This window comes from Cucurbita pepo, chromosome 17 (assembly GCF_057944985.1).
Source record: "Cucurbita pepo subsp. pepo isolate OVF chromosome 17, ASM5794498v1, whole genome shotgun sequence".
Lineage (NCBI taxonomy): Eukaryota > Viridiplantae > Streptophyta > Magnoliopsida > Cucurbitales > Cucurbitaceae > Cucurbita > Cucurbita pepo.
The window spans coordinates 1,356,070-1,381,946 of NC_141814.1; the positions used below are offsets into that span (position 1 = coordinate 1,356,070).

Below are 25,877 nucleotides of genomic sequence, written 5' to 3' on the forward strand. Positions count from 1 at the left end.
GAAATTGGTAAATTATTGTACTTTGGGTAAAAAAAAGAATGATTGTTTTATTAAAATAATTAGAATAATTTGCATAATTAAAATTCCTAGTTTAAAAAACAATTATTCACTAGTTTAAAAAATAAATTAAAAAAAACAAACGGGTTTTAGAAATTCTAAAATTAGTAATTGTTCTCGTTAACCGTTAAAGCTATTATTAAATTCAATGCTGGTACAAAGATAAGATTAAAATTTAATTTTAAATTTAATGAAAATTATAAAATTTAAATTAATATATATAATTAATTAAATATAACACCTAAATAATTAAACGAAGGGGGAAGGAGGGGGGTGTTGGAAAAGACGAAAAAATCCCTATCCCTTGGAATGTTATTAGGCCCATGAGTTTTTTTTGGCCAATTTTAGAGAAAGTGACATTTGAGGGATCATTTATTTTTTGACAAACAACCTCACACCTATCCCGATATGAGAACGCTCATCGCTTTGTATCTCTTAGTGAATTGTAATATCACTCAATAGCTCCGTTGAATAAGACACTATTTTTTTGAAACTTTCATTATTGGACTCGTACACTGTTCCTTCACTTTTCGTGCTATTCATAAAAAATCTTAGTTCGATCTTTAAACTCTCTGTTATAGTTTCGAAACAACTAGTGTAAGTAATGTCTTACATTAACTTGAAAATTAGTTCGTAAAATATCATCACGGTTGATATCAGATTTTTTTTAAAGTAAAATCTTGTGAGTTGGATGCAAATTTCGGTGATATTGATTTAAGACGAGCTTTAATTTTGAATCTATATATATATATATATATATATATATATATGATTTTATTTGTGTTGTTTTTAATGAAGCATACAAAGTTGAATTATTAAATGCTACATTTGATTTGATACGAAATAATTTGAATTATCCATTACGCTCTCGTCCTTTATAGAGCATCCAAAGCTTCCTTAAACAAAATGAAAATAAAAAATAAATAAATATAGTAATAATGATAAAAGGAGAAAAATTTAGTTTTAGTTCGCAATAAATAAAATAGCATTTATAAATTTAATTTTTTAAAATAAATAACTAAATTAAATAAGCTTAAAGTTTTTGGGGGTGAAAGTTAAAAGAGAGGAAATACCAAATTTAGCCTCGAGGATTAAAAAAACAGCCAACGAGAGAGGGACACGTGTGAAATGGTATAAAAAGTAGTGAACACGGTGATTGGCCAGTGCGTATTTGGTTGCTGACTGGACTCTCTTCTTCACTCTCACGGTATGTTTTCCGTTTTTGTCCAAACAATTCTTTGCTTTCACTAAAACCCCTCTGCTCCATATCTCATCGCAATTAATATATATATATATATATATATATATATATATATTAAATAATTAATATTTTAAAATTCAAATATTGACCTTTTAATTAATAATACGTCTGAATATTTATATTTATTAAAAGAAAATTGCAAAAATCCACCTCTAATTTATGTAAATAAATCCTTTATAAAGATTGTTTTTATAATTATTAAATTGTTATAATTTAACTTTATTTTTATTACACTAATTTTTTTAAAAATTAATTTTTACATTGAGTTTAATTGCTATCTTAATTTAAGAAAATAAAATAGAAAATATGCTTAAATGGGCCTTTCCATGTGATTAGATATCTTAAAAATTCTGTAATAAATTAGAAAAAAATTAAGAAATTATTTACAATTAGAAATAAAATATAATAAATTGTTTTTATTTTTATTTTTATTTTTACTGAGCTTCAAATAAAGCTCCAAGAGGTTCAACTCATCGTTTTTTCAGCTCCGTTTCTCTTTCTCTCACTAATTCCATCTCCACTCTCTGCACTGCACACAGCCATTCCGATTCACTTGCTTCCGACGATCATGGAAAAAACAGCTACAGAGCCTTGGCGATTCGAGCCGCCACCGTCTCATTCCTCCTCCGTCTACCGTCCGCCGGACACCCCATTAGAGCCCATGGAGTTCCTCTCCCGTTCTTGGAGCGTCTCTGCTCTCGAGGTCTCCAAAGCCCTCGCCCCTCCTCGTTTGACTCTTTCTAAGCACCCCACTGCCGGAAATGGCTTCACCGCTGCTGGCGGTGCCGGCATCATTTTGGAGGATTTAACCGGCGAACTTGAAGAGATTACCCCTTTTGCTGGAAACCCATTTTCATTTGCTTCATCTGAAACGTCGCAGATGGTGATGGAACGGATTATGTCACAGTCGGTAAGTTTGGTGGAGCAGAGTTTTTGTTTTAGCAGAGCATGTATGGACAAATAATGGGATTTGCTTTATTTTTGTTTCATGTTTTGGATGGATTCAAATTGATTGGAACTTTGCTTATACTTTTGTTTTTGGTTCTCCCTCCCATTTTCTCTCTGGCTTTATCTACTAATAAAAACATACTTCTGATTTCTCTTATTTCCCCCAACTTTTGTCTCACGCAGCGTACATCCCACTTTTTTGTGCTGAATTCCTGTTGTTTGTTTCTTTTTAATCCAATTCTAGTGCATTTAATCCTCTGGGGTTCTGTATTTTGAATTGGGTCTTCAATTTTTTCCCCTTTCATTGTTCTTCTTCAACTACAAATCGACCATCGAGAACGTAAATGGTGTTTTCGAGGTTAATTGTAAGAACGATTCATTACAATTTCCGACCCATTTTCATGGCTGCATTTATCCTTTCGTGATTTCTACGTTTCCGCCATTAATGATCTGTTCCTTTTCTTTACTCAATGGCAGCAAGAGGTTTCGCCGCGAACTTCTGGCAGACTGTCTCACAGCAGTGGCCCTCTCAATGGCGCACAAAGTTGTGGTTCATTAACCGACAGTCCACCTGTCTCTCCTTCGGAGATCGATGACGTTAAGGTTAGTATTCTGTCGCCGGCGTTTTTTTGAATATTGGGTCTGCCGATTCTGACACCAAGATTCAGGCCGGCTCTGTTGTCTCTTCTTTTTTGTCTGTTTATTTCTTCTCTTTCGGTCATATTATAGTGTTCTTCCTTTGATTACAGACCATATTCAGCTTTCACAGTAATCGATGTTCTTTTTTTTTTTTTTTTTTTTTTGACAATTCTTGCTCATTGGGTGTTGATTTTCATAATTTTGCCTCTGTTTCTGATGGGGTTTCTGTAATTTCCTCCCGTCGGCGAATTGCCGGATTATTTCCATTTCCGGCGAGTGGTTTATATGTTAATTTGAATCGAATTCTTGAATGGGTGTCTCCACTTTGGGGCATTTATTGATATATGGACCCCATAAATTGACACATATCTAAGTTCTTGTCATCCATTTCGATCGATGTCCCATCTGTAATTTATCTCTGCAGTGTGGCCGTTCAAACATCCCTGTAAACCAGTACAGAGTTACTGCCAGTGGCGGTGCCACCACTGCCGGCGGTGGAAAAACTGTTGGGAGATGGCTAAAGGACAGGAAAGAGAAGAAGAAGGAAGAAACAAGAGCTCAGAATGCTCAGCTTCATGCTGCTATTTCTGTTGCTGGTGTAGCTGCAGCCATTGCTGCTATTGCTGCAGCCACTGCAGCTTCTTCTGGTTCTAGCAAAGACGAACATAAAGCTAAAACTGACATGGCTGTTGCCTCCGCTGCAACGTTGGTTGCTGCTCAATGCGTTGAGGCAGCTGAAGTAATGGGTGCTGAACGCGATCACCTTGCATCAGTCTTGAGTAATGCTGTTAATGTCAAGTCAGCTGGTGATATCATGACACTAACTGCAGCTGCAGCTACTGGTAGTGTATAGCTCAATACTTCATGGTTTTGATTCTTGATTCCAACGTTTATTAACATGAAGCTTCCTGTTTTGATTCAGCGTTACGTGGGGCGGCGACGCTTAAAGCGAGAGCGTTGAAGGAAGTGTGGAACATAGCAGCAGTGATTCCAGTAGATAAAGGTATGGGAGTTGCTGAGAATGGCAGCATTGGCAACTCCAACAGTAGTTTCAGTGGTGAACTTGTCCACCCTGAAGAGAATTTCTTAGGCATTTGCAGCCGAGAGTTTCTCGCTCGAGGCTGCGAGCTTCTGAAACGTACTCGTGAAGGTATGATCTTTAATCTCCGTGTTCGTGTTTGAGGGGTTTGATCAGAATCAAAGTGGAGTCTTAGTTATTGTTGATTTGCAGGTGATCTACACTGGAAAATAGTCTCTGTATACATTAACGGAATGAATCAGGTAAAAAGCCTTAAAGAGACTTCGATTTGTTTTAGTTTTCTAATCTGCAACTTGATCTGTTAATCATTCAGTACTCTAGTTCAGCCTTTTGTCTTGGGATGTGAACCCTGTTGAAGATATAAAGTTTAGCACAGAATGATTGTAACAGCTCCTTTCGGGCTTCCCTCAAGTATTTTAAAACGTGTCTGATAGCGAGAGATTTCCACACCCTTAGAAAGAATGTTTCGTTCTCCTCCCTAATCTATATGGACCCCCTTCAGGGCCTAACGTCCTTGCTGACACTCTTTTCCTTCTCCAATTGACGTGGGATCCCCCAATCCACCCCTTGTTGGGGTCTAGTGTCCTTGCTGTTATACCGCCTCATGTCCACCCCCTTTCGAAGCTCAGCCTCTTCACTGACACATTGTCCGGTGTTTGGCACTGATACCATTTGTAATAGCTCAAACCCATTACTAGGAGATATTGTTTTCTTTGAGCTTTCCCTCTTGGGTTCCGCTCAAAATGCATGTGTTAGGGGGAAGTTTCCACACCCTTATAAAGAATGCTTAGTTCTCGGGATCTCAGAATGATATTGTAGAAGAAGCAACTAGCCTCGAGGTGGTTTATTGAGGTTGTTTTGTGCAGGTTATGTTGAAGATGAAGAGCAGGCACGTAGCTGGGACCATAACAAAAAAGAAAAAGAGTAAGTGAGAATAGTCTTGTCTTTTCTGTAATAATTTGAACAGAAATGGATGTGGGTCTTCGATTTGGGGATTGATGAAAGGTTTACACAATGTGACATACTATAAAGCAAACCAAGAATAAAGAAGTTCATAATGGAGGGGCCTCTTTGATCTCTCTTTAACCCTGCCCCTTTTTCTTTTTCACCCTTCTCAGATATCGTGTTGGAGGTAATAAAAAACATGCCCGCCTGGCCCGGTCGCCACCTTCTCGAGGGAGGAGAACACCGTCGCTACTTCGGCCTGAAGACCATCCTGCGGGGCGTCGTCGAATTCGAATGCAAGAACGTACGAGAGTACGAGATATGGACTCAAGGCGTGTCTCGGCTGCTAGCGATGGCAGCGGAGAAGAGAGGAGACAGAGTAATGTAAAAAGAGGTATAGATTAAAGGTAGGAAAAGGAAAAGGAAAAGGAAAAGGAAAAGGAAAAGGAAAAGGAAAAGGGTTATGGAAATGGGGTCTGTGTGTTTAATGATATGGTTGAATTTTGAGGGTAAAGTGAGGGAATTTGAATGAAAGTGAGTCCATGTGAGTCAAGTTTTAGGGGTTTTAGATGTCTTGGTTTGTTGGTGTGTTGGGAATCAAAAGGGGTAAGCTTGGAGTGAGGCAGTCAAGAGGAATATAATACAAACCCCCACTACTACCAATAACAATGAAGATAAAAGCAAGATGCTCCTTCTTTTTTTCCTTTTTTATTTTTTTATTTTTCTTGTTGTTTAAGGTTCTTGCTTATGTTGGGGATAATCATTGTCTTCCTGTTTGTCTTCCAATCATTTGTTTACATTTTTAAACTTGTTTTTTAAGGATAATTTACATAACACTCCAATAAAGAAGGAATGCTTAAATGAATGGAGTTCACGTCTAAATGAGAGGAATATTGAGGATAGGGTGACTAAAAAAACTTAATAGAATCGAATGGAGTTAGTATTCTTTGTTTATAAACCCATGCTAAATTAGCCGATGTGGGATTTTCATCATCCAACAAGGTACACCTTCCTTTTCGGTGGTTTAATAATGAATTCTATGGTTAAACGTGTTTTATTTAGAGCAATTCTATGTTGGGCGATCTGCTATGAATTTTTCTGAGATGCATGTGACTGAGAATAGAGTAGGTTGGTCTCTGAGAATAGTATGTAAGTGAGGACAAAGCGGGTTCAAAGAAATCGTGTTAGTATGTAAGGATAGTTTTCACTTTTAAGAAACAAAGAATAAGTTTGATTTTTTTACTCTTAAAAAATTGTGTCTATTTATACATTAAATCTTTATTAAATCTTCTTAAAAAGTGTTAAACTTTTAAATTTTTGAATGCAGGAGAGAGAAATTATAAAATTATTTTAAATTTGTATTTAGGATATATATATTTTGTATAGAATCTATGAAAATAAATAGTATTAATAATTAACAAACAAAAACAATAATTAGAACACAAACACTACAACAAAAAAACAAAAAAGAACAGGCCCAATAAGGAGGAGTTGAAGGAAGCCCAATAAAGAAGGCCCAATAAGGAGGAGGTGAAATAAGCCCAATAAGGAAGGCCCAATACCTCTTATGAGAAGAATGTATTGCACATTAATATTTATTTTCAAATTCAAACTCAAATTTTCACGACTTACAAATAAACAAAAATATAATTAATATTTTTCCTAAATATTATAAATTATTATAAATTCTTAAATTTTTAGTGTTAACTTTCTTGGTGGATAAGTAAATAAAACCAAATTTAAAATTTGGTCGAAATGAATGAGTTTTTGAAATTTTTTTACCAATTTATGTTAAAATTGATGGTTTTATTAAAAATAAATTAATTTTGTTTTTTTTTTTTCTTTTTTCTCTCGAGTTATTCCAAATATAATAAATTTATTATTGAGCAAAATTACATGGCTCTTATTGGGCTGGCACATAAAAATCCAAAAGGGCCGAAATTTCAAGCAAAAGCCCAATCGTCAATTTTCAAAGCCCAGGCATACAATTGGGATTTGTTCGGTAATTGGCGATTTGGGCTCGACGAAGGGTTTTTGTCGCCGTCGTCGAGGGGTTTCTGGTTCCGGCCAAATTCTGAAGCTTCCTCTCAATGAAAATGTATGCTCTGAATCTTCACTCTTTCTGTAATTTTCGCAATCTTGTTCCAACTACTTGATTCTGCGATTGAACAGAGGTTTCAATTTACTGTCGCTAACAGTTTGATCGGAACTGTCGTTTGCAGATTAGAGGCAAACGCAGGCCCTCTTACTAATTTCGAGGTTCTCGACTTTCTAAGATCAAAGGGAGCAGCTAAGGATCCCACTAGGGTTCTTGCGAAAGTGGTACCATCCGAGTACAAGGTTATATTTCTATTTCCTTCTTCTATGCTGGCCTACGAGTTTTTATGTTGTAAGTTTCGATCGGATCTTTTTTTGTTTTTGTTTTTAGGTTTATGATTATTTGAATCAAACTCCTGCTTCTTATCAAACAAGAGAAGCTATTCTTGAGTTTGTTGACAAGTCCAAAAAGTATGATCTAGCGAAAGCTGAAATTCTGAATATCGTTAACTTGCGGCCGATTACTCCGGTTGAGATATTTCCGGTAATTTCTCCCGCTCTTTCCTCCTTTCACTACATGAATTCTTCATACTTTATGCTATGTTTTTTGTATGTGGTCTCTGTTCTAAACTCATCTTCGATTTTCCCATATGTGAATGAGGCCTTTTCTTTTAATTTGTGCCTTCCAACTTTTTCTTGAAGAACCTACGTTTAAGAAGTCGAGGAGCTGTGAATTCCTGTAGAAATTTTAGAGGACTGATGAGATATACTATTTCAGCCATGTTCATATGACGCCTTCTTTTTGCATTTTTAATGTTTAGAACAGATTTACGTAGTCTTGGTTGCTTTTCACTTCTCTGTTGACATTATAAAAGCTTAAGATTCCTCTAGCTATGGAGCACATTTGTCTGAGTATTGAGAACTTGATCGAAGTAGATGTCAGAAATTGTAGCTAAAATTCAACTGTAGATCTCAATCAATTAGTCTGAAGTTCTGTAAAGACTTGGGGGTGGTCGGAAGGATTCCTTATACAGCATTCTGCTTTTTTGGACAAAAGTTCTACTCATTCACAAATAGTCTAGTCTGTAGTTCTGTAAATACTTGGGGGTGATCTTAATCAATTATGCTAAAATTCTTACCTCTGAGTACAAATGTTCTGCTTCTTGTATTATACTTATGGCCCATTCGATTACATCTCCAAGAGGTTTTGCCCACCTCAAGTCTTGATCCGGAAGACAAAAAGAGCTTTTTTAGTTGTTAAGTTTTGTTCTTGAGACTTAAATATATGTTCAAACATTCTAAACTCTTGTCAACTACTACTGGGCCATTCTTGGAAAGTAAGGTTGTTTTTCAAATAGATCCCAAACCAAATTCTCGTCTTCTTGTGTTTTGTTTGATCATGATTCTTTTCCTCTGCTGGGATGCTTTGTTTTGGTGTTCATGTAAGAACCTGGACGAAGGAAATGAAAACATTTGGATAAGTGGTTGGATTGAGATGCAGATTAATTGGGGTTAATTCCTTTTGTTTCTAGATTATAGAAGAAAGTGATGTTCGTATGGGAGATGATGGAATTCAAGAGCTTACGGAGATGGTGGAACAGGTGTTCCCCGCACCTCAATCAACATCCGAAGTAGCTCCAAAGGAATGTAAAGAGGCCGAAGCCATGGAGAAGGAGGAAGGAGTTGGGGGTGCCGATGAAGAAACCATGGTAACAACTTGAACCCATTTCAAAACTTAGGCGAATGTCTGTAGATTAAGCCTAAATTTGCTGCCTCAGTTCAAAAAGAGCTTCCACAAGGTTGGCCTGTAAACGATAAACCCAAAAAGACATGGCTCTGTACTGCATCTTCAAGCCTTAACTCGACTATTCATAATGTGTAGACAAGGGTTTTAGGTGAAAAAGATAGAAACTGAGAGGGACAGTTCCCAAAAATAGAATGAGAAATCAAAGTTAAAGAAAGCTTTTGAGTGGTAAACAACGAAAATAGCTGGGCTTCTTTTCATCACTATTCTTCTGTTTGTTAAATATACCCTAATATTTTAGACATGGAAGAAGAAGCCGAGATTTTCTTTTCCCTAGGGTACTCCCCATCTCCTTACAAAGCAACAGCAGAAGCAGCACATGCTCCCGACACTGAATTACTGACAGCAACATTACATACTCTCATAATTTTAGCGTCATATCATACATACTAGATATTATCTTATGCATCAGACCCCCTATACTTCATATTCTCTTTTCTTTCCCTCTTCCCCATATAATGATATGAATTTTTTGATTAAATTACAATTCTAGATTTGTTGCTGAGCTTCTTTTGAGATTATAGTCCATGATTGATTTTTGTTTCGTTTTAGTAGTAAAAAAAATGAAAGCCAGAACACATCTTACACAGTAGTTGGCATTCTGAACATATACCAATTAGTTTGGGTATATACTCTTGATCCAGAAGTCATTGAAAGTAGTTTTACTTTTTGTTACAGTCCACTTTGTTCCTTTACGTATCATCATCAGCCTCACAGTTTTAAAATACTATGTTGGGGAGAGGTTTCCACACCCTTATAAGGAATGTCCCGTTCCCTACTCCAAACGATGTGGGATCTCACAATCCACCTCCCATAGGGGCCAACGTCTTCGCTGGCACATCGTCCGATGTCTGGCTATGATACCATTTGTAACAGCCTAAGCCCACCGCTAGTAGATATTGTCCGTTTTAGTCCGTTACGTTTTGTAGTCAACCTCTTTTAAAACGCGTCTGCTAGGGGAGTTTTTCACACCCTTATAAGAAATACTTCGTTCTCCTCTTCAACTGATGTAGGATCTTACACTTTCAAATTAATAGTATAAACACAAAAGCCAGACAAATCATCGGTTGTTTACTTTTGAAGTTGCAGTGATTTGGAGAATTTTCTTTGAGGAACTCAGAACACATTTGTCTGGTGAAAAAGAAAAGGCTACGAAAGTGTCTGAAAATTGTCCATAGAAAGGGTAGATAATTGTGAGGGATGAAAATTTAGAGATGGGAATGGGATGGTGTTTGGTATCGACTGCACCACCAAAACTCTGCAACACCCACCCTCCTTCCTTCCAAACCTCTCCATCAAATCAACCATCAATTCACCAAAATAAGCCCCTTTCCTCTTTTTTTTTTTTTTTTTTTTTTTTTTTTGACCCATCTGAGAACTAAAACCAAATGAAGATGGCGAGAGGAATGGGGTAATGGCCCCCACCTTTCACATCTTCTTTTTCAACCTGTCTCTCCCCACCTACATTACACATTCACCATCCTCTTCTCTACAAAATAAAGTAAATTATAAACTCGAATTCAATTTTAAATTAGACGGATCTAATAAATTTTGGGGTTTTGTCTCAAATGAAATATAATTTGAATGGGAGAGAATGGACCATTCAAAACTCTCCGGACCCCAATTTTTATATAATTATTTATTTTTATTTTGTAATTTTTTTTGCCTTTTTTAAAGAAATTGTACGTAAAATACATGTATATAAAATAGGGTGACAGCAGTGGGAATGGCCCCACGTGGGAGCTGAAAATTTTTGGCCCAATACTGGCACATGCACGAGGGGGAGAAAACTGGGTTGTTGATAATATATATAATAAAATAAATTTCTAAACCAAGTAATATAGACATTTCTACAAGGGCAATTCTGGAATTAGGTCACAAAATTATGAACACTTTTGTTTGTTTAGAGTCCCCTCTTTTGGCATCGTACCATACGTTATAATTTCTAGTCCACTGCTCACATGTTTTTCTTTCTTTGGTAAATTAAGTTAAATTTAATTTACCCTCCTTTGTATCTTTTAAATTCCAATTCTGGAATTAGGTCAAAGCTATGTTCTTTCTAGATTTACGAGTTTGAACTAAGTCAGTGTCGATGTCAATTTCTTTTCGTGTTTGTGAATTTTGTTTAGGTTAAAGATTTGTTCACTCTTTTCTGTTTCGAAGAAGCTTTAAGAGCATATATTGTTGTATCTGAAATTATGAGTTTGTGAATAGTGATTTCAATGTTCCATACTCTGAGGATTACAATAGGAAACTATCATAAAGTCTCAAACAAAATCCTCCATCTTTATCAGAGGTGTTTTGGACTGTGAAATATTCTTTACTTGGAGATACCCTTGAACCCTAATCCTAGAAGAATTTTTATAGAAAAAGTAGAGTAAAAGGGGAAGAAAAGGTCAAGTTTTCAATGGAGATAATAATAGAGGGTCTTCTGAACATTGTCTATCAACTCTGGAGAGAGGGAAAGGGGATGAAAGAGATTGAATTTCATTCACTTTTGAGAAAGAAAAAGTGATTGGAATATTACACCAAACCAAACATGTTATTTGGGTAAAAAAATCGTGAAACATACCTTTTAAACTAACAAAATCCGAAGTATTTGTCCATCTAAACATAGTTCAATTGGTTAAAATTCATTGACCAAGAGGTCGGGATTTAGGTTCTTCCATCCTAGTTTCTCTTCATCTACTTTCCTTTTGAGCCCGGGATTTAGGTTCTTCCATCCTAGTTTCTCTTCATCTACTTTCCTTTTGAGCCCACCACGAGTAGATATTATCTTCTTTAAACTTTTCCTTTTGAGCTTCTCTCAAGATTTTTAAAATACCTCTGTTAGGGAGAGGTTTCCACACGCTTATAAAGAATGTTTCGTTCCTCATCTCCAAGCGAATAGGGATCTCATAATCCATGAGGACACTCATCCCTCTCCCTAGACGACCAGGATCTTATATTTTGCGTTCCTTCTTCCTAGCCTTTTGGCCACTTAACTCTTACTACCCTAATTATAGTAATGTGCTAACCTATATTTATTCCTCCCCTTCACATGGAATGCTGTTCCCCAATCTCCTTTTCGAAATGTGAAGCAAAAAACTTTCCACCCATTAATAACTAACAAAGGCCATTATGTACATATTATGTAAAAAAATACGGAGAGAAAAGTGAAAATTTTTGAATGATGAGTAAAAATTGGTTCTTTAGTCTAATGTGAAAGGGAAAAGTGTAATAAGAAAAAGAAAAACTATTGTATTTCCAAAGGTCATTAAATTACTTTCCCAACGCAGCGAAACAAAAATCAATGAACGATTTGGAGTTTTGATAAGACCGTACCCTATAGACATTATGAAACCCAAAAAAGAAATCATAAAATCCTCCATTGAAGTGACCAAGATTGGCATAAAAATCAAGCGGAATATATTTGACAAAGAGGAAGAAGAAGAAGAAGAAAGGAATAAAGAGTAGAGTGTTTTGTGACAGAGCTTCCCTAAGATTTCATGGCATATAAAGCGAGTTGCCGCATTTGCACCGCCAAGCTTCTGGGTAATATTCTAATGGTAAACTCAGTCCTGGGTGAATTGGCACGTGCACCGCCGTGCAGGGCGTGCAACTGCCGCACTTCGATCTACAAGTAGGAGGTGATGACCCTGGCCCGCTGAGTCTCCGCCGTGTCACAACTCGCTCCTCTCCTCCGGTCAGCAACTGTGTTTCCTCTGTTGTTCCAAAAGAAAACCACAAACAAACCCCAAACATGGGTTAATTAGAGGAATTGAGAGATGGGGTTGAGAAGAAAGAATTGGAAATGAATTCTCTTTTTTTAAAAAACTTACTGATAGGGGTGGGGCGGGCGGCAATGGCGGAGGCGAGGAGGAGGAGAACGACGGCAAAGAGAAAAAGGGTAGGAAGACGGCGGCGACGGTGGTGGTTATGGTGGTGATGGAGGAGGACTACGGCCATCGCCGGCCAGAAATGGGGGAGGAAGTGAAGTGGAGTAAGGTCATAAAATCGAAACGAAAAACGAGAAAAAACAGAGAGCTGTCATATCTCAATCCATGTACAAATTTCTCTCTTTTCTTTGTGTTTTGTGGTCAAAGGAGGAAAAAACATAAAGATTTTTAAAGAGTAGGGGTCTTTTTGGAATTAAAATTTTCTATGGAAAGTCTTAAGTCAGTGGGATTTTTTTATTCTTGTTTAATTAATTAATTCTTTTAAAATTAAAATAGAGAGGTTTGGATCTCCATAAAATTCTTATTTACTGGTATGGAAGGCAATCCAGCGGACCCATCAATCCCAAGAAATAATTTGAAGGAATCGGGGGGGTGAAAGTATAAATTAAGCAAATACGAGGGGTATGGTATGAAAAAGGAATTCAGGGGAGTGCCATAATGGTAATATTTGGAGAAGTAGGAGGGTATTTTAGGGATAGATGGAGGAAAATATGCAGAAGACTGTGGAGGAATAGGGAAGGAGAGAAGGGGTTGAGACAAACATCTGAATCCAAATGACCCCACTCTCCTCATCCTCCACACCATTATTGAATCATTCATCGAATCTCTCACACGTTATTATTTGAATCGCTCCAACCATGTAACTGACAATTTTATATTAACAAACTTATTAGTCAAATAAATCATTTTTTAAAATTTGTTAGATCATATGGTTGTTGAAAAACATATAGAATTTGAATCCCGATCATTGGAGACGACTATATTTTGCAACTGTAATTTTTAAAAAAGTTATTATAAATCGAGACTAATTCGAATGAGAGCAATCTTGAGAATAAGATGGTTAATATGATTTAAAAGAATTGAAAGTTACTACCTATACCAATAGGGTCTTCCTTGTTTTTCAATAATCATAGAAATTCTATGGTTAAGCGTAGTTTGTTTGGAGCAATTTTATGTTTTGGTGACCTCTTGCAGAAAATTTTAGGATGCATATGAGTGATAACAAAATATATTGAAATGACTCGTGTTGGTCTTTGGGGATTGTTTTCCCTCTTAGAAACGAAGAGTAAGTGACATATTCATGTCGCAGGGGATGTAGAGAAATGTCGAGATCGTTAAGTGTCGGATCTAGATTCCAAATTTCGATTTGAATCTTAGATATGATATTGATGATTTGGTTGCAATAACAGAATATGAAGATAAATTAGGGTAAGAATTTTATGGACCAATTTTACCATTTAGCCTTAGACGGTTTGGTGAGTGTGGCCTATAAGCCAACCAATAGGGATTGCCCAAATTTGCAAACTTCCAAAGTTTGGTTCAGTGAGAGGTAAAGATGTAGTATTTACTATTTACAAGCTTTTGACACTATTTTTTACCTAATTTTTTTAGGGCAACAATTTAATAATAATATATTGAGGTAAAAGTTTTATTCGGATCGAAATATCCAAGAAAATATTGATAATTTGAATATTCATTCCAAAATTATAAATATAACATATTAATAAAAATATTTATTATTATTATTATTATTTTAAAAATATATTACTTTTGTTTTGTTTTGAGATAATGCTTGGGGACTACTTTTTTTATATTGTGGGGTTTCAATAGAATATTTAAAATATGAGTATAAATGTAACTAAGATATTTATGAACTAATAAAATTAAAAAAAAATTGTTAAAAAATTTATTTGAGTGTTTTTTTTAGTATAACCAAATAAAATTAAAATTGTATACAAATATTAAGTATTAAATTCAATATTTTTTTAAAATAAAAGTTTCAACTATGAATTTTCTATCTAATTTCTTTTTTTTTTTTTTTTACTTTTTATCAACTAGCATTAAATTTATATTACAATAATTTAAAATCAACCTAATTAGAGCAATTAATTTAAAAAAATAATCTAAATTATTGGATTAATATAATTAGATAAGATAATTAATTAACTAACGACAAATTAGAGCAATTAATGAGTAGTTTCTCTCATTTATCCGGCAAATAATAAAATAAATATAAATTAATTAATAATATCAATAAATTTTTTATATTAAATAGATGAGATAATAATTATAGATATATTAGTTGTAATTTTATTAAGTCAAAATAAGAAAATGGATAATGTTAATTCTAAAATAAAAAGTGGTAAAAAATAGCTCGACTCGACCTATGACATGAACAGGCATAATTTTTTCAATCACTTTTGTCGTGTTTGAAATCTAAATTTATTTGATAAAAAATAATGTCGGTGCATATCAAATATTAAGTTGATTTCAAATAATACCAGTTATTTTATCTCACGTATGTGATATAATATTATAAAAGACAAGATATTGTTCGAACTCACTAGCAAATATTGGTCATATTTGTTCTTCAAAAATTTAACTTATAAATACTACTTTAATCTGTAAGTTTTTATTTCAGTGTTTACCGTAGGCACGATAACTGGTACAAGGATTTGCTAGAGTAGAAGGATGCCTCCTATATTCGAGTAAGCTTAGGAGTCGTGCGAGATGAAAGTCTCATGCACGGTTTTTGTTTGTTGAACGATCTATCTCGTGTCTGATGCTACATGGCTCCACTCTGAAAAACTCTAAATCATTCTTCTGAAGTTCATCCTCTTTTATCAGAAGTGATTCGCTTTTCTCGAAATGACCTAACCCTGTTTTAGTTTTATATTTTAAATTTATTTATCTACATTTACAAATATATTTAAAATACTAAAAACAAACTTTTATTCTTAAAATCGAAACTTTAATATAAAAAAATTAGCGTAAGAATCTCTCGATAATACCACATATAATTAAAGGTAATAAGTTAATTGTGAAATTTAAAATTTTGAGTTTCATAAAAAAAAAAGTTTGTGTAAAATAATTAATTGCAACTATCTAAATAGAGTAAATTGTGAAACTTTGAATTTTGTGTTCTATAAACAGAAAAAAATAATTAATTGCAATTATCCAAATAGTCTCTCTTTTTTTCTTTTTTTTTTTCAATTTTCATTTAACGCATACTCAGCAGGTGTCAGAAAAAGGTGTACCTCTCTGTCCATTTTAATAACCTTTAAATAAATTTTCACTTTTTTACTCTTTAATTTCCCATTATTAATGCACTATTTCATTTCAATAAATTATAAATTTACTTCTTTATGTTTATTTATCTAATAAAATTTTTAAAATTTTTAAAATTTTAATTATTTATTTATTCTTCCGTGTGAAAATTATACGTTTTTGTGCATGTTCTATTCTCACTCACATATTTCTGTAAAAAATAGAAAATGTCCCACAATTGGGTTTACGACAAAACCTATAAATCGATAACGGATCCAATTTGAGTAACTCTACGGGATATGACTTCAATAGGAAACTTAAGAGTAACAACAACAAATGGTTGAGTTAAGTAATTCCTCGTATAAAGTTATTGACTCCAAGCATTGACAGACCCAGAAACGTCTCACATCTGGTTTCATATGATCAAGCTGCTAAAATAAGAAACGTACATTTTGTTGATCATTGGATGTTGGGTGGGTTTATTTGAATGGAATTGATATAAGAATGTATATTAATTAAAGATAATGGTAAGTTGGGAAACTGAATTAGTGAAATTAATAAGATTAGGGGAGCTTTAATAATGACAATTAATGATATATTAATTGAGGTCAATTATACACGAAACCCACTTACGTGGCAGTCTAGGGAGAAGCGCAGTTAACTAAAATTACGAACTTTAAAATAATATTAATGAAATTGAAAAAAAGAAAAGAAAAGAAAAGAAAAGGAAAAACAAAAAAGAAAAACAAAAACCATTTTCTTCCTTCCAATATTGGGGAGACGCTCTTTAATCAAACTTCACAACCACCCCCTTCTTCAATTTCCCTTCTCCGCCTCCAGAATTCCGCCGGCCGATTTCCGATGACCGTCTCCGCCTTGTATTCCGTTTGCTTCTGCCCTTGATTGCAGGTTCTAGAGCGGAGCGCCGGCCGTTTCGTTGTTTTTTTTTTTTTTGAATCTGCGGCGATGAGTGCCGGCGCGGCGACGTTCCGGTCTATACTCGACAAACCCCTAAACCAGCTGACGGAGGATGACATTTCGCAGCTCACGCGAGAGGACTGTCGCAAATACCTAAAAGAAAAAGGTTTTTTTCTTTTCTCTTCTTCGTTTCTTCAATTTCCAGTTTTGTTCCTTTCTTCCCTCCATTTTTTCCGGCGCCCCCAAATCACGGAAGCTTCCATTCTCTTTCCTCATCTTTTATTTATTTTAATTTTTTTTTTTTTTGCTCTTTAGCGGGTTCGAAGGAATGATTACGATTTTTTTGGTTTTATTTTTAATTTTTTTTTGTTTGTGTGACTACACGTGTCGGGTCAGGAATGCGGCGGCCCTCGTGGAACAAATCTCAGGCGATCCAGCAGGTTATTTGTTTGAAAGCATTGCTTGAACCTTGTGATGATTCCGGCGCCAGTGCTCTCAGGAAGGTCGCCGTTTCGCCTCGGGTGAGTTTTGGTTTTAATCTTCTGTTTGGCTGCTGACAGAAAAGAACAAAACCTCCCCCAAATGTCGACTGAGATTCCTGTTCTTTTTACTTGCTCAATGGAGGGTTTTCTTTGATCAACATTTTTCCTTTCTGGGCATATTTGTGTGTGTTTTTCAAAGTAATTAGTGATGTTATTGAATGATGTTTGTGTAGGTGAATTCAAATCAAGGCGGTTCACCCAGGGAACCGAGTGATGATGCTCAGGTTACGATATCAGTTGATGAATCTGCGTATAGCAATATGGAGACTGCAAAATCTACTCCTGAGGATCCACCGGCTGAACCAGACAACAAGGTCACTAGTCCCAGGTCTACTTCTTCCCTGTGATCTTCTGAGAATGCTTGCTTTCAAAATCTATGAATGAACTACAGATCCTTGTTTAGTCATAAATACTAGGCATGGCAGAGAACTTAGGAATTAATGTGCAGATTCAAAAGAAAATGAAGCAATGAAACATAATCAACTTGAATTCGGGATATCTATTCAAAATCTTAGTGAAAGACTGGATTTATTTTCTCAAGTTTGGTTTTTACGAAAAATACTAACCGGAACTAATCCTGCTAGCTTAATCTCAATTTAAATTCACTTGATGTATTTTCATGCTATGAAAGTTCTTGAGCTGAAACTTGCTGGCCTATTTGTTATTCTTGCTATATGGCTTGGTCTGATGGAATATGACAATAATTTTCTGCGTGTTTTTTGTTTACAATTCGAAAACTGGCTGATGCTAGATTATTCACTCGAAATCTTAGTGATTTTGCCATCTACGAAAAACGTTCTGGAATTCTGCTTTGTTGAAGGTTATACAGGCATTTTGTAGAGGATCTATAATCTTGATATGATTCCCTCTTGTTCTTTCTTCAATAAAATTTGTACTTACTGAAAGGAGATGACGAATATTTTAATGGTTGACAGAGATCAATGTGATACACATGGAGTGGATGGCCAAATGACAATTTTCTATTGTGGCAAGGTGAATGTGTATGATGGAGTTCCAGCAGATAAGGTTTAGATGTTATCTCTTTTTTGGATTCTTGAAGAATATTTGTTATGGACGTAATCTTTTTTTCCCCTCCCTTTCAACATGTTGTAGTCATTTATGGAATTTTTGCAGGCATGGGCAATCATGCATCTAGCAGCTAGTCCAGTTCATTTCCCTCAGAATCACACCATGGGTGGAACTGCTTCATGTCAGTCTCCACCATGTCTTTTGCAGAATGCCAATGAGAGAGATGACTTTTTTCCTCCTAGTGGTACTATCTATCGGAATGTGCATACAGGTGGTGAGTGAGTGGATTATAGCAATTTTGTTGCAAATAACTTTTCATGCTCTAAATTTGAGAGCGATCCCACATCGGTTGGAGTAGAGAACGAAGCATCCTTTATAAGGGTGTGGAAACCTCTCCCTAGCAAACGCATTTTAAAACCTTGAGGGGAAGCCCAAAGAGAACAATATCAGCTAGCGGTGGGCTTAGGTGGTTACATAAAAACTTATCTATAGCCTCAATTCCACTTTGACTTGGCTCCTTTTTATTGGACCATACTTCTGGCGGGTAATTTAGCAACTGTGGGTCGAAATCTACATTTTGTGGGTGATAGATAGTTCTTGATTGTGGCTGTTTTCACTTTTTCTTCTGTAAACTGCGTATTCGTTTTTATTTGATTTTGTCCTCATATATCCTGAAAAATAAAGTTTAGTATTGGTGGTAGCTAGTTAAATGAAAAATTCTACTTTGAATTGACAGAGAAGATGGTTGAGTACCCTCAGCAGCAGCAGCATATAAAAGGAACCAGTACTCGAGATTCTGGTAAGCGTTCCGTTTGCTTGTAATTTTGTTAATTGCATTGTGAAAATAAGAACTCTACATTTCTCTTGTTAGCTAGAAACGTGCACGACTCTGTTCTTCGTCCCAGTAATTTCAAATCTACTTTTATGCGCTTGGACAAAATTTTGTGATAATTTGTAATGGTTATAGCTTATGAGCTCCCTGCTGTAAAAGTTCCTGTGTTTTGCTGCTACTAAATTGTTATCTTCACCTCGTGAGCTCCCATTTAGTTTGACCAGTCTCCATACTCATAGATTCCCATAGAAACAATTGATCTAATGAATAGCTTTTCATAAAATATTGTGGATTTTCATATTAGATATTGAGGGTCAGGCGAGTCGGAAAGTTTCGTTACAGAGATATCTTGAAAAGCGAAAAGACAGGTACCTTTGACTAAGTTTGTTTTTCAGTTATAAGTCGATAACGATGACGTCTTGCATGGTAGATAAGCTTTGTGGTCTCGGATCTCATTTCGTTCATTTCCCTCCCATCTTTGTGGTTAAATTTCTGTAAGGGGAAGGTTAAAGAACAAGAAAAATACAGGATTGGCTTCTTCTAGCCTGGAGGGGTATATGAACCATCAAATGAGGACGCATATATCCAATAAGAATTTAGGTCAGATTGTGACAAGCTCTTTATCCCCAACTGGAGTAGCAAAAGCCTTCGTTGGAACAGCTGACAATCAGCCAAAACTTGCATGCTTCCCTGTCGACCTTAATGTCAAAGGTAGAGCTATAGAGCCTTTATATTAGCACTTCACTTTTTACTGGCATTTATTTGCATTTGCGTTGCTCGTTAAAACTGATGTTTGAACTTCTGACCTGTTCGTTAAGGGTATATGCTTAGCTATGCTTAGGTTGGCACGAGCTATTAAAATTATGCTTCGGGTGTTGTTAGTTTCTAGCTCAAAAAAAGTTTCTTAATGTGCCCAAGGAACTCGATATCAGTTTTAGGTGTCGGGATCTGGTTATAAATACCGTAAAAGATCATCTTAGCTTGGTAGCTACTTTTCTGCAGATATCCAGGAGTGCTGAGTTGATGACATACTCTACTTCAGAGATCACCTTGTGATTAGCAAGAACTTAGAGAGAGAAGAGGAGCGAAGTCGAAATGGTTGTCTGTTGCACGATTTGGCTGCTTAAGGAGCGTTATGTAGGCCTTTACTAACCAGTCATGTTTTGGAGATCTTGCGTGGGAGAGGTGTCTATATCCGAACGGTACGAGTATCTCACTCAGCTGATCAATTTTGTAACCCGAACACGGTGTCGCGACACCGTTGTTAGGATGATTAGAGAATTTGTTCATGTTTGTGCTGTCAAGGTTTATTGGGTTGAGATGATGATGCAATGTTGGATATGTATAAAAATGAATGCTATCCTTTCTGTGCCAAGAACCTCTTTTTCTGTGTATATCAGAACTAAGCCGGTTAGTGTCACAATCGTATTTTCTCCTGATATTTGTAAGCGATTGTGCCGTACTCATTCTCACCCCCGAGACTGTAATACTTGACATCCAACCTCATAAACCCGTGCTTCCTTTTAATCATTCATAATGCTTGAGCGCTTTCTTGAGACCCGCTTAATCTGGGACAAGATGCAAACTATGAACGCTAGACGGTATGAAGTCTATGTTATGGACTAAAAAGTCAACTGTTTGAATTAAAAAAAAAAATTCTTGATAATAAAATTTTAGTTAAAGAATTAAAGACTAAATTTATAATTTTATTTAAAAAATATGGTAATCCACGTCAGCTAGTATACTAAGTTAAAAAGAAAATCCGTTCTTACACGTGGCAGTACCATAGACGCTGATTCAGCAAATTAAGACCCAAAAAAGAGAGAAAAATCTTTGACTCGAATCTTCAAGTTCGACCGGGAGTCTCTTCTCCTTCCGCCGGCCATTGCCCTCAAATTTGGAGTGCGGTGGTTCATCGGAGCACGTTCTTGACGATTCAACTCTGTGAACAAGTTCAGAGAGCTCGTTCAAGAATGGCCGTTGAGGTGAGTCCACGAACGGAACTTCTCTTTATTGGACATCGACATAAACTCGGAAGATTGATGGAGGAAACTAGTCTTTGCGCAGGCTTGGTACATGAACGATAGCAATGAAGACCAGAGGCTTCCTCTTCATCGCAACCCTAAAGAGTTCGTCTCCATGGACCAATTAGCAGGTGCTCTTCCGTCCTCTTTACCAAACCTGCTCTAGAGATTTTTGGCTCTTTGATTGAGTTGAATGATTTATCTGCAAATTTGGAGTGTTGTACTGGAAATTGAACCCTAAATAATATGAAAACGATGAAGAGTTGAAGAAAATCCGAGAGGACGGAATGCTTCACTAATCCATCGATGTTTTCCATTTCTATTTTTTAGTCGAACTTTTTTGGATACGTTTCGTTTTTCTTGAGATGTTGTAGGATTTACTTGGTATATGCACACAGAAACTTGGTGATTATGAAGAAATTCGTTACACTTTGGATGGAACTGACCATCTATTCGAAGATTGTTATTCATGTAAATCTTTGTCAAAACAAAAATAAAATTATTTCATAGGTTACAATCTTCATAGCATTATCAATGTTGTTGGATTATCCGCAGTTAATGAGGCTGTTCCAGGGAGAGCCAATTTGGACCCCGTTTAACCGACCACAAGGGCAGCATCCAGCAAGGAAAGAGTACCTCAATACCTTCACTGAGAAAGCTGGAGCGCCACTCCAACTTCTGTACTATGGCAATTAATACAAAACTGTGAGGTTTAGCTCAGGCTGTGCATTGTTGGGTATGGCTTAGATTAAATACTATATAAATTTGCCAACTGCTGTTGAAACATGGCTTCATAAATGTCTGAGCCTCATATTATTTATGAATTGAGCTTCTCAAAAGAATTGTAATTTGAACCACTTTGGAAAATTATCGGCCCCATTTGATTTTATGATTAAACGATAGAGATTTCTCTCTTGCAGGAAAGATATGGAATCTCGAATATAAAATTCTTATAAACTACATTTATTTTTATTGTTCTACAGGACCCTGTATTTGTGTCGATTAATACTGAAGCGCGTAGTACCTTATCACGAAAGCCTGTTTGATAATGTTTTACAGACTATTGAGTTTGTGTGTCAGATAAATAGTTCAATCATTTCCTTCAGAATACTGTTCTTGTTATACATGTCAATTATATTCTTCCCTACAGTATTGAGGGGTAGCTATGGTGTTTTTGCTTTAGAGATTATTAACTTTTTTAGTTCTCTTGTTGACCAGAAAGTTGCAGGGCTCTTGGAGATCAGAGACTCGTTTATCACTGGAAAATGTAGGAAAGTTTGTTGCCACAAAGCAAATCTCTGGTAAGCATCTTCTGAATTTGCAATATTGATGTTACTTACATGCTCTTTCTATCCATTCTCGCCAGGCTTTTGATGAATGATCTACATTTTCGACATCTTGTGCACTGGTATTGCCAAATATTGCAGCTGTTATGATATTAAAATCCCATATGCCTGCTTTACAAACTTCATTTATACCGTCTAGTTAACACAAAGAGTGCTTCTTCTTAAGTGTTATGAATTTTATTAAAACTGAGTTTGATTCTGTTTGCAGAATTTTGTCAGTCAGCAACTGCTGGAGTTGGATTCTATTACTGCGAGGACCTATTTGCTTGGTTTGGTCTAAAAGACTATGCTTGCCAGTTGCTCTTTTCTGCTGCTCAACTGCTCCTAAAAAGTTCAATTATTTCATATTCAGCAGAAGGTGAGTTAAAATTGAACAGCAGTTCAAAAAAAAAAAATTGAAAATATTGTTGGGCGCTAATATATGTGTAATAACTCAAACCCACTGTTAGCAGATGTCCTCTTTAGGCTTTCCCTTTCGGGTTTCCCTCAAGGTTTTTAAAACACGTCTTCTAGGAAGAGGTTTCACTCCTTATAAAGAATACTTCGTTCTCCCCCAACCGATGGGGAATCTCAAAATATATCTGTTTTTTTTTTTTTCGATTTGGGGGCGGGGGGGAGTGGACATAGTAGCTTTAATGCTGAAGTTACAGAGTTATAAGACTTGCGTTCCAAAAAATTATTTGTGATAGTTTAGGATCAGATAACTGAGTCGGCACTAGTTTTTCATTGTTCATTTTTATGACTTATTTGGTTGAGGAAGAATGAATTACAGAGGTTTTTGAAAATATAACTATTGCAGTTTTTGAAGGAGATTTAGAAAGGTCATTTATATGATGTTATGGTTATTTTGAATGAAGTTATCATTGTAGCAGGCAATTGGAAGAGAGAATTTCATTAAATGTAGTGTTGTGTCCATGACAGAGCTGGGAACTGAACTGTTTTACTCATGTCTGCAGTTGTAATACTAATAAGTAACAAGTATCAAATGACGAAAGCTCTAACGTAAAGATAACTTCATATTGGACAGGATCAAGCAGAAGATCATGAAAACACACCTGGGATGGGAACAATATCATTGCCCTGAAGGAGCAGCCAAGCTAAAGCCAGCTGAACTGGGGTATAACCATGCTTCACAGCTACATTAGCAAGCCTTTGTAGATAAGTGCATTCTGTTCCAAATTCTTCTTGCTGAACCTTGAATGAGAAGTCTGTCAAACACATCACAAACAAGTATATGGATCAGTTTGTTATGTAATACAATAGAGCGACCATGGCAGAACTTGCACAGTAGTCTCCTTTTACGGACCTACCAACGAACGTGCGGCTCAGAGGACTGTAAGTCGCTGTCCCAACTCCCAGATCCCTGCAAAACACCGTGGCTTCATCCACCAAGTCTTTCGACATATAACTTTGTAAGTTGAACCATTATAAGTTTGGGTTTGAATACTATTTTCGACCATTTAGTATAAGGTTTCTAGTCTCTAAACCTTTTCGATTTGATTTATTTCGTTCATATACATTGAAATGAATTGCATTAGGGGCCTACTAAACATGAAACTTGAATGTGCTCGAGACTTGCTTCAAAGCACTTCCTTACATATTCAGGTGTTCCATTAACTGCAATTCAAATCCTGCTAATGACACAATCTCAAACTTTGTAGCTAACTGAATCTTCTCTCCAGGGAGCTGCTTCAAGGCCTGCAAAATAAAACATCTTCAGTCAATTGGTAAGGTCTCAAACACCACCTTTTCAATCGTGATTTCATTGTCATGATCAGGTCCATAAAGATCAGAAGAATAAAAAAAAAGTTATGCCTTTGATGCAAGCTTGTTTGATAATTTGGTATCCATGTTCATGAGAAAGGGGAACACTGGGACACCCTGAAAAGCCCTGCACACCCAAAACCCAACCTTGGAACTTGCAAAGTCTCAAGGATTTTCACTGTCAAACCAAAAGTTTCGTGTTCTTTTTCAAGTTCCCATTTCTTAAAAGTGATCAATCTTTATCTCTAATCCTTGGCTACCCAGTTTCACTCTGGGGATTTGGATCAGATTTTGGGGCTTTCCCTCCATTTTGAAGATATCAGAGGAGCTTATACTCTGCAGATATTGCAATTTCCTGTGGAATTCTCTTGATGATTCTTCCCCCGAATGGAACTTTTTTGTACCCTTTGATTATTGATAGTGTGTTGAGTTTCTTGTTTCATGACAAAGGAATATGCCATGAAAGTAGCTAAAACTCAACCTCCTACATTGTCTTTGAGGGTGTAAGGTCAATTCTTCCACCTTATGTTCATAATATGTGACCAAAACCACACTACTCCAACCTCTTAGAAGAACGTGTATAAGACTTTTTAGAAGAAACAAAAGTGTGTTAGTCGATGAGATAAACTTCAACTTATTGAACTGATGTCTATAAACATTCGTGGTTCTTAATTTTTAATCAATGAAATACTTAATGGCATCTTTCAGGAACGTTTCCTATAAATACTTAATAGCATTTTTACTGATATCTGTAAGATTGAAATCTCGATATCGACATTGACATTTTAACCTTGGTATATACCTCGAGATGAAAAAAATGAAATCGGGCCATGTGGAAAAAGATCAGCATTGATATTATAGCAGTCTCCAATCAACTTCACCATTTCCATTTCACACTCTCTTTAACTCAGTCAACAAAATCTCCACCACTCATTTTCCTTTACCAAAAACTCAAACTTCATAGCTAAATCACACTTCATAAAGTGAGGTTTTCATAGAGAAAGAGAAGGAATGTGAGAGTTAAAAAAGAAGTTAGAAAGCCGAAGAAGCAAAAAACAATGGACCACTCTAAGCCCCACTTGGACTCCCAACACTTACTCTTAGTTCATATGAACCAAAAAGCTTTAAAGAGTAACAGAGCCCTTTTAGGGTTCTTAGGGGAAACATTTCAACCAAAAAAAATGCTATCTTTTTTCTTTCTTTCTCTCTCAACAGCCTACAAAAAGACTGGTTTTTTCCCCTTATTACAGTGTTGTTTGAAAGAGCATTAATGGCAGATACCCTTCAAAATATGATATCAACATGCTTATGCCAGTGAAGTTTTGGTCCCAGCAACTCTTACTTTTTATGCTTTTTAGGGGAAAGATCCTTAATGGTTTCCTCTTCTAAATAGGGCTTCCAAGAACCCCTACTCAAACCATCCTAGTTTCAAGGAACCCTCACAAATCAAATGGGGAACTTGGGTCTTAATAGTTTGGAGAGAGAACAAAATCTTTGTGTATATGGCATGATGGTAGAAGATTTGTAAATTTATTGCAAGTGTTATAGGTTTGAATACAATCTACACTTGAAAACTCATTTAAAGAGACCGCTATGATATGACTGATTATTTTATATCGTTAGATGTTGTTATTAGGAGTATTGTAATAGCCCAAGCCCACTGCTAGCTGATATTGTTTGTTTTGACTTGTTACATAAATCGTGTG

General features: G+C 35.9%; 4 protein-coding genes and 1 pseudogene across 9 annotated transcripts; 4 read left to right on the forward strand and 1 right to left on the reverse strand.

Annotated features, from left to right (window-relative positions):
* The first annotated feature begins 1,777 nt into the window (after nt 1-1,777).
* On the forward strand, nt 1,778-5,592 carry LOC111779415 (VAN3-binding protein). 3 transcript variants are annotated; one of them, XM_023659587.2, is made up of 7 exons: nt 1,779-2,228; nt 2,744-2,869; nt 3,330-3,747; nt 3,828-4,055; nt 4,137-4,186; nt 4,811-4,868; nt 5,063-5,592. In XM_023659587.2, the coding sequence occupies exons 1-7, from the start codon at nt 1,887-1,889 to the stop codon at nt 5,275-5,277; spliced, it is 1,437 nt and encodes a 478-aa protein (XP_023515355.2). In that variant the 5' UTR covers nt 1,779-1,886; the 3' UTR covers nt 5,278-5,592. The 3 variants fall into 3 exon arrangements, with proteins under 3 accessions (XP_086974979.1, XP_023515355.2, XP_086974980.1); XM_087118854.1 differs by lacking the exon at nt 1,779-2,228 and adding an exon at nt 2,378-2,631; XM_087118853.1 differs by lacking the exon at nt 5,063-5,592 and having other exon boundaries at nt 1,778-2,228; nt 4,811-4,876.
* Nucleotides 5,593-6,850: 1,258 nt separating this feature from the next.
* Nucleotides 6,851-9,244, forward strand: LOC111778202 (uncharacterized). The gene is made up of 4 exons (XM_023657891.2): nt 6,851-6,987; nt 7,112-7,229; nt 7,318-7,470; nt 8,459-9,244. Exons 1-4 carry the CDS (start codon nt 6,980-6,982, stop codon nt 8,645-8,647), a joined length of 468 nt encoding a protein of 155 aa, XP_023513659.2. The 5' UTR covers nt 6,851-6,979; the 3' UTR covers nt 8,648-9,244.
* Nucleotides 9,245-16,451: 7,207 nt separating this feature from the next.
* On the forward strand, nt 16,452-20,431 carry LOC111778640 (protein TIFY 4B). Of its 3 annotated transcripts, XM_087119049.1 has the most exons (9): nt 16,453-16,800; nt 17,031-17,155; nt 17,350-17,504; nt 18,112-18,202; nt 18,311-18,476; nt 18,942-19,004; nt 19,342-19,405; nt 19,537-19,748; nt 20,040-20,431. In XM_087119049.1, the coding sequence occupies exons 1-9, from the start codon at nt 16,683-16,685 to the stop codon at nt 20,054-20,056; spliced, it is 1,011 nt and encodes a 336-aa protein (XP_086975175.1). In that variant the 5' UTR covers nt 16,453-16,682; the 3' UTR covers nt 20,057-20,431. The 3 variants fall into 3 exon arrangements, with proteins under 3 accessions (XP_086975176.1, XP_086975177.1, XP_086975175.1); XM_087119050.1 differs by lacking the exon at nt 19,342-19,405 and having other exon boundaries at nt 16,452-16,800; nt 19,566-19,748; XM_087119051.1 differs by lacking the exon at nt 20,040-20,431 and having other exon boundaries at nt 16,452-16,800; nt 19,566-19,727.
* A 409-nt stretch (nt 20,432-20,840) lies between these two features.
* LOC111778641 (acireductone dioxygenase 4-like) lies at nt 20,841-24,878 on the forward strand (annotated as a pseudogene). Its single transcript, XR_015413435.1, has 9 exons — nt 20,841-21,022; nt 21,105-21,192; nt 21,269-21,357; nt 21,617-21,797; nt 22,280-22,362; nt 22,616-22,765; nt 23,435-23,819; nt 23,946-24,012; nt 24,090-24,878. The product of XR_015413435.1 is annotated as an acireductone dioxygenase 4-like (transcript).
* LOC147787392 (putative aldo-keto reductase 6) lies at nt 23,302-23,811 on the reverse strand. The gene is made up of 3 exons (XM_087119211.1): nt 23,718-23,811; nt 23,463-23,615; nt 23,302-23,357 (listed from the first exon to the last, which is right to left on the reverse strand). The coding sequence occupies exons 1-3, from the start codon at nt 23,809-23,811 to the stop codon at nt 23,302-23,304; spliced, it is 303 nt and encodes a 100-aa protein (XP_086975337.1).
* Nucleotides 24,879-25,877: the final 999 nt, after the last annotated feature.